Source organism: Colobus angolensis, unplaced genomic scaffold, assembly GCF_000951035.1.
Source record: "Colobus angolensis palliatus isolate OR3802 unplaced genomic scaffold, Cang.pa_1.0 Scaffold78, whole genome shotgun sequence".
Classification (NCBI taxonomy): domain Eukaryota; kingdom Metazoa; phylum Chordata; class Mammalia; order Primates; family Cercopithecidae; genus Colobus; species Colobus angolensis.
In genome coordinates, this window is record NW_012121598.1 from 3390455 (window position 1) to 3398467 (window position 8013).

The 8013-nt window shown below is 40.0% G+C and overlaps 1 protein-coding gene across 2 annotated transcripts in view; it reads left to right on the forward strand.

Moving 5' to 3' along the window:
- The window catches only part of SLC12A1 (solute carrier family 12 (sodium/potassium/chloride transporter), member 1), a 100666-nt gene that overhangs the window by 59556 nt on the left and 33097 nt on the right, over positions 1–8013 (forward strand). For both annotated transcript variants that reach the window (XM_011928567.1, XM_011928568.1), the window contains exons 18-19: positions 1948–2088; positions 4956–5062. In XM_011928567.1, coding sequence (XP_011783957.1) covers positions 1948–2088; positions 4956–5062 — 248 coding nt within the window. The remainder of the gene's footprint in view (positions 1–1947; positions 2089–4955; positions 5063–8013) is intronic.

Genomic DNA, 8013 nt, shown 5'->3' on the forward strand with positions numbered 1-8013 from the left:
TTCTTAATAATGTTGTATTTAACCCAATGTGAGCAAAATATTATAATTTCAATATGGAATCATTATAGAAACATTAATGAGATATTTTACACCCTTTTTTGTACTAAGACTTTGAAATCCAGTGTGTAAGCCGGGCGCGGTGGCTCACGCCTGTAATCCCAGCACTTTGGGAGGCCGAGGTGGGCGGATCATGAGGTCAGGAGATCGAGACCATCCTGGCTAACACAGTGAAACCCTATCTCTACTAAAGATACAAAAAAATTAGCCAGGCGTAGCGGCGGGCGCCTGTAGTCCCAGCTACTGGGGAGGCTGAGGCAGGAGATGGCGTGAACCCGGGAGGCGGAGCTTGCAGTGAGCCGAGATCGCGCCACTGCACTCCAGCCTGGGGGCAGAGCGAGACTCCGTCTCAAAAAAAATGAAATCCAGTGTGTAGTTTGTGCTTCCAGCATATCTCAATATGAACCAACCACATTTCAAATGCTTAATAGCAGCATGGACATACAGGCTATCATATTGGGCAGTGATGACCTAGGCAATTGCCTGAGTTTTATCAGTGTGGAACATACATCAAGAGAGGACAAATGGCAGACCCAGGGTGTCAGCCAGTCAGTGCCAGATCTCAACCCAACATTCTGACTCACATCAGTGTTCCTGCAAGCACAGTGGTAAGATCAGGTCTCAGGCTTTGATGACATTGCACTAGGTACTGTATTATTACTACTTAAAGCAACCTTGCAGGAACCAGAGTTTATCCTCATTTTCAGAATAAAATACAAAAGCTCAGAGATAAGAAATTACCTCCTCAGGCTTAGATCTGAGACCAGTTTTGTCTGACCGCAAAGCCTGGGTTTTTTTTTTTTTTTTTTCTTGCATCCCAATGTCCTTTCTCTCCAATCTAAGACACTTTAAGACCATGACTCCAAGTGTGGTCTAAGGAGCAGCAGCATCTGTTGCCTCTAGGATTTTGTTAGAATTGCAAAATCTTGAGCCCTGCTTCAATACCTATAAGGCTGCATTTATCAAGATCCCAAGTGATTCATCTCCACAAAATACAAATCTCTCTATAAATTAAAAGAATTTCTGGGAAAATGGATTTGTACCCTGTCAGACATATGGCAGATAATCAGAAATACCTTTTGGATTGAATTATAGCATGAGAAGAAAAAAACCAGCTTAGATATTTAAGGAAGAAGAAATAAAAATAGAATTTTTCATTAAAAATGGGTTTCCAAAACTAAATCTTGAAATTATAAAATGCCCTATCAACCATCCTAACACCTGTCTTCTTCCCTCTTAATCTCTTCCACTCTCCTTAGGTCATAGGTATGTAAACTTTCGTTCCCCCCAAATTCACTGAATGACAAGGAAACGTTAATGTATTTGAATGGAAGTGTGGCAACATTACACAGGGAAAAGTGGTATAAGAGTATTTTTGCCACACGAAAAAGCAATGCATCAGCCAAATAGAACTGTCAAGATGTACAGTTCATGGCGAGATTTGCAGCTCACCATGTTCTACCTCCCATGGAGCTCTGTCCATTTCTTGAAATTGGGCTCCAGCTGAGATTTCTTTGGTGTTCCTGAAAGTGGCTCTCACTAACGGGTCAAAGGTTGATTGTGTATTTATCCCGAGCCTCTTCAATCACATTTTCAGTATTTTCCTCATGTGTCATGACGCCCTCAGCTCTTCCTTTCATTCAGTGTCAGGCAGTTAATTAAGCAGATGTTAATCAGTCTGGATGTTTTGGGTAGAAAATGAATGATGTGAATAGCACAGGTCCTCTCCAAAAGGCTGAATCTGCGGAACCCTGCTCAGTGAGGTGTTTGTGCCTCTTTCCCACTTCTTAACTCCATGGGGCATCACTGGCTATTTTTGTCCTTTAGAAAACAACAGCAATGTGATGTATAATAGCAGGGTTCTAACCAATATTTCATTGTGTCGCACAGGGACCGCGCAAACTGTGTGTCAAGGAGATGAACAGTGGCATGGCGAAAAAACAGGCCTGGCTTATAAAGAACAAAATCAAGGCTTTTTATGCTGCAGTGGCGGCAGACTGTTTCAGGGATGGTGTCCGAAGTCTCCTTCAGGTAAGGCTGCATTCAGGGAATGAGCACAGAGGCAAAGAACAATGAGTGCTCCATGTTAATGAGGCTCCCAGAGCCAACGGCTGTAGTTAGGCAGCCCAGCATCAGAGATCAGTGCAGATGGTTAAGGAATTATTTTGAATTCCTGGGTATAGGCAAAGCTAGAACAAAAGCAGAGAAGTTCTATTACAATGAACTATGAATGATACACTGGAAATGGAAAATGAGGTTGCCTTTGGCCACCAGCATACATTCTGCCCCTATACTTATTGAAATGCAAATTTGTTCTAGTGGTTGACGACATTCAGGATCCTATTGAAACTTCAAACTACTTTTATATCTCATACTGCATATAGCAATGCTCAAGTCAGGCATTCTTTTCCTTTTTTCTTTTGCAAATGGTGTTAGGGCAGCTGCTAGACCAACTAAATTAATGCATGGTGATCTGGGCATAAAATCTCCCTATCCTCCTGAATTATTTCCAGAACGTTGAATAAAATGTAATAATCTCTACAGCTCAACCTTAAATCCCACAGTTCTCTCATCTTTTCTCCCTTATTTTTTTCCTTTTTCCTTCCTTTATCTCTGCTATAGTAAGTACATAAAATCTTTCCCTAGTTCTGATCTTCACAATTTAGAGTGACGGAGACTCCTTAAAACAAACAATCCAAGAGACCCTCAGAAATTGTAGAGCTTGGCTTTCTGAGCATTTTGGGTTTAGTATGGTTGAAAAACCCTAATTATGTATATATGAAATGGTGCATTTGGCTTCCAGAGTTACCATATCTCAGAGTGTCAGAAGTCAGACCTGCATCCAGGTAACTCAGATGCACATGCAGGCAGGAAAGAAAAAATATTGGTTAACCTTAATTGGTAATGTTTTGGAGCTTAAGAGTATTTGATGCAATCCTGTGTCTAATTTCCCTTAATAACAGTTGCGAGGTAGCTGCACATGCAGAGAAACCATTTCTGCAAAACCTATTACCCACAATGAGCCCCTTTTCATCTGTTATTAATTTGCTAAACCATGGAAATAGGTGTTATTGCAAGATGCTGATTTTTCTTTCAGTACCAAGTTAGTTTTCAATAGCTCTTTGGTTAAATATATTGGCACTATTAGTCATTTATTATAAAATTATCATAGAAGATTTGTAAAACAAAATTTTCAACTAGGAATGGGAATATGGACATAAAATAAGAGCAGGGAAAGAAAAGACACAAGTATGAAAAAGAACTCTTAGATTAATCCAGAAGAAATGGTAGAAAATTTGAACATGCATACATTCACATGCATTTCTTCACATAAAAAGTGAAGTACAGGGCAGCCATGGCAAAAGGACAAGACAAAGTGACATTAAAGGAAGCACTGCAGTTATATCATCTCAAATAAAACCATCTTTGCATCTAAGAAGTTATGGTACAAATTATCAAATCCTGAGAGTGTAGCTGTGGAAAAGACTACATCCATAACTTCTTACTGCTACACATCTGCCAAGGGCCAAATGAGGACTCCAAGAAGCTGCCTGGCTAAGAACAGTGCACCAAATGTTTTGGAGGCAAAGTTTACTTCAGGAACCTTCCTTCATTGCCTATCTCCTTCCACCTGCTACTGTTTCCTCTAAAATGCCCAGCTCTGGCATTTCTTTCACTCTTCCTATGACACAGAACTACCTTCCATTACTCCCACTGCTCTCCCATCTTATTTTTTTTAGTTGAGATGCAGTTTCACTCTGTCGCCCAGGCTGGAGTGCAGTAGCACGATCTTGGCTCACTGGAACCTCCGCCTCCCGGGTTCAAGCAATTCTCCTGCCTCAGCCTCAGGAGCAGCTGGAATTACAGGTGCACACCACCATGCCCAGCTAATTTTTCATATTTTTAGTTGAGATGGGTTTTCACCATGTTAGCCAGGCAAGTCTCAAACTCCTGAGCTCAAGTGATCCGCCCACCTCAGCCTCCCAAATTGCTGGGATTATAGGCATGAGCCATCGCACCTGGCTGCTCTCCCATTGTTACCTGTCAATGTCTCACCAACTTACAAGACTCAGTCGAAATGCCACCTCTCCTATGAAGCTGGCCATGAATCCTCACCTGTAATTCAAGTTTCCTTCCTTTGTTCTTCCATATGAGTTTCTATTACATTTGCATGTATATTAGAAGTATTTGTGTAAATATTGTCTTCTTCACCATGTTTAGTTCCATAAGGCCAAAGAATGTGCTTCACTACTCTCCCACCAAAACTGACGTAGCACTGTGCAATTCATAGGTGCTTAGTAATATTGTCTAATTAAATTTGATTAACTGGAAGCTGTATGCTGTCATGTAATGAAGGGGAACAACACTTCTGATATGGAAGACGGCTATTAATGATACTGTCATATAAAAGAATTGGGTTTTGGAAACATAATTCAGTCACTCTTCAATAAATAACATAAGTAGAGATTTCAGTGATCCTTGTACATAAGAATTTTCCAAACAAGGATTTTATTGCTGATGACATTATGGATATAACAGGTGGAAATGAGCTTTGAACCACTAAGTTACAACATGCATACCAACAGTTAAGCTGACCCTCACTTGATTTTAAATTATTGAACCATTTTAATGAGTGTGTCAGAAGAAATGCAAATGACTGCTAATTTAGAAAAGCTACATTTCTGTCATCTAAAATCCATTTATAGCTGAGATGATTTAGAATTAATCTTTCTATTTTATGCTTGGGTACGGGCATGAAGGACACGCACTAAAATGTAATCTAATCTTCAGAATCTTCAGAACATTACTTCAGTGCTCCTTTAGACATTATTTTTCATTTGTGCTGGTAGTTTCCCAGTACAGTAAGGATTGCCCATGTTTTTATGTCCTCTGTTTAGGCCTCAGGCTTAGGAAGAATGAAACCAAACACTCTGGTGATTGGATATAAGAAAAACTGGAGGAAAGCTCCCTTGACAGAGATTGAGAACTACGTGGGAATCATACAGTAAGTGATGGCTTTCAAGACGTGTTCTTGTCTATAAAGCACTAACCAGGGCAGTACATAACTTGTACTGCACATAACACTGTTGTGTCAGATTAAACTGCCTGAGAAGAGCACATTCCCCTGGTACTCTGACTTCTTTCCCAAGGTGAAAAAAACACCACCAATAATAGAGTTTGAGGGAATCAGAGTGTCAGAGGAGGCAGGGTGAGAGAAACACCAGTGTCAGAGAAAAAAGTATATGTTTAGAGTTACAAGCTTAAGATCTATTTACAAGATTAAAAGCAAAGCACAGCTAAGCAAAGAGAAATTTTTCTTTCAAAACACCTGGAATCTCGGGTTGGCTGGTGTCTCCAATTCAGTCATTGTCTTCTTCTGGGTCTCTGATAATTCGTTCACTATCCCAGAGCCCTATATCTCCCTCTGCTAAGAGGCTCCCATATGCCAGGTGCTTCTGTTACCAGCTGGAGGATCATTGGCTTGTGCACAGAATGTGAGGTTCTGGTGGTACATAACCTCTAATAGCTTAATATTTGAGGAGGCTTAGGATATAGGTGATAATGATAGATCTTAAAGGACTAGCAGGCAGCAGGCTAATGTCTTTAACATGAATTATCTCATTTAATTCTCATAGAAAGATTTCGAAGAAAGCACTATTATTTTTTTCCCATTCTACAAGTGGAGACAAAGACTTTAAAAATTAACTAGTATACTGAAAAATCTCAGCATTTAGTGACAGAGCTGGAATTCCAACCCAGGACTATCCAAATGCAAAGCTGAAACTCATGACCACAACGTTATGCTTTCTCTATATATTATATACTCCAAAACACGTATTGTATATTTTATACTATATATAATATATATTACATACTCTGAAGTATTTTATATATATTATATACTCCAAGTATTACATTATATATTGTATACTCCAAAATTGTGTGTATGTGTATGTATAAATATATATGTGTATGTATATATATGTGTGTGTATATATATATACTCACAGTTTTGGAGTATATAATATATAATACTCGGAGTATACATATATACATAAAATACTTGGAGTATATAATATGCAATATTTGGAGTATACATATATACTCCAAGTATTACCTGGCTTGGTTTTCTTCCTTTGAATAAGAGAAAACAAATTCTACATATACAGAGAGAAACATTGTAGAAAGTTGAGCCTTTCGACCAGACCAGGCACGGTGGCTCATGCCCATAATCCCAGCATTTTGGTAGGCCGAGGCGGATGGATCACCTGAGGTCAGGAGTTTCAGACCAGCCTGGCTAACATGGTGAAACCCCGTCTCTACTAAAAATACAAAAATAATACAAAAATTAGCTGGGCATGGTGGTGGGTGCCTACTCAGGAGGCTGAGGTAGCAGAATTACTTGAACCTGGGAGATGGAAGTTGCAGTGAGCCGAGATTACGCCACTGCACTCCAGCCTGGGCAACAAGAGTGAAACACCATCTCAAAAAAAAAAAAGAAAAGAAAGTTGAGCATTTCTTCTAGGCTTGAAAATACTCTATCAGACTCCAGAGGGGTAATGTTAGCTATGCCCAAAAGCCATCTTTTGTGTCAACATCTCTGGAAATGGAAGGTTTCCTGTGTCTGGGATCTGGCTGCACTTTGATTTCAGACCACAGGGTACATGACATCCCCTGGGAGATACAGCTGCACTTCAAAGTTCATCCTATCCGCCGAAAACAAGTATACGCTTAGCACTTCTTAAAGCAGGCTATTTCTTCTACCCCTTGTTATTATAATCATAACATTTATCATTATATTGAGCAGATTTATGCAACATATTAACAAAAGCATTCTTAGTTCTATTGAAAGGAAGCATAAGAAAATAACTTTTATCTTCTAAAAGTACAGGAATTACTGAACAAACAGAAATTCACTCAACAGTCTTTCTAATGTGCGGAACCTATCTATTAAGTGCATTGTGTTTCCCGAACATATAAAGCCTGGGTGCCACGTGCTGTCATCTGGCTCCTGCTGGTGTTATAAGTTCAGTAAGTTAAGGCTAAACCAGGTGATCGGTATAAGAATCTTACCAGGCTCAGCAAACAGTATTTTGATATATTTAGAATCAGTCCGTTGCTGATCAGACATTCTTGGAAATTGACCAGATCTGTCCTCTGTTATCCAGATTCTTCAGTAAAATTTCTTTTTTTTTTTTTTGAGACGGAGTCTCGCTCTGTCGCCCAGGCTGGAGTGCAGTGGCCAATCTCGGCTCACTGCAAGCTCCGCCTCCCGGGTTCACGCCATTCTCCTGCCTCAGCCTCCCGAGTAGCTGGGACTACAGGCGCCCGCCACCGTGCCCGGCTAGTTTTTTGTATTTTTTTTAGTAGAGACGGGGTTTCACCATGTTAGCCAGGATGGTCTTGATCTCCTGACCTCATGATCCGCCCGTCTCGGCTTCCCAAAGTGCTGGGATTACAGGCTTGAGCCACTGCGCCCGGCCTCTTCAGTAAAATTTCATCTTTACCTTGGGAATGAAAGGGGTTGGGGGTGGGGGGCGGGAGAGCAAATAGGAAGTAATGTGTAAATCTTCAACGAAATAGTCCATTATTTGATACAGAATTACTTCAGACTGTCTTCCAACCTCCCTACCATCCCAAACATTCTAGAAATCCAAGGGAGCAAAATAATCAAACCCAGTAATACTGAACCAAGGAGGTCTCTGGCTTTTACAGCAAATTAATAATAGATCTCCTTAGTAATAAAGTTCAGTATTAGGGTGACCCATATTTGAACTAGTATAAAACCTAGCTGGATTGGTAAAGTTAAATGACTTTACTAGCACAGCAATGGGGCTAATAGTGACAATCATGTGTCCATATTACATTTCCCTTTCCAATTTTTGTGGCTTTATGACTTAAAGTACAGTATTATTGTTAACACAGGGGTATTATTATAAAACTATAGTATTTTAC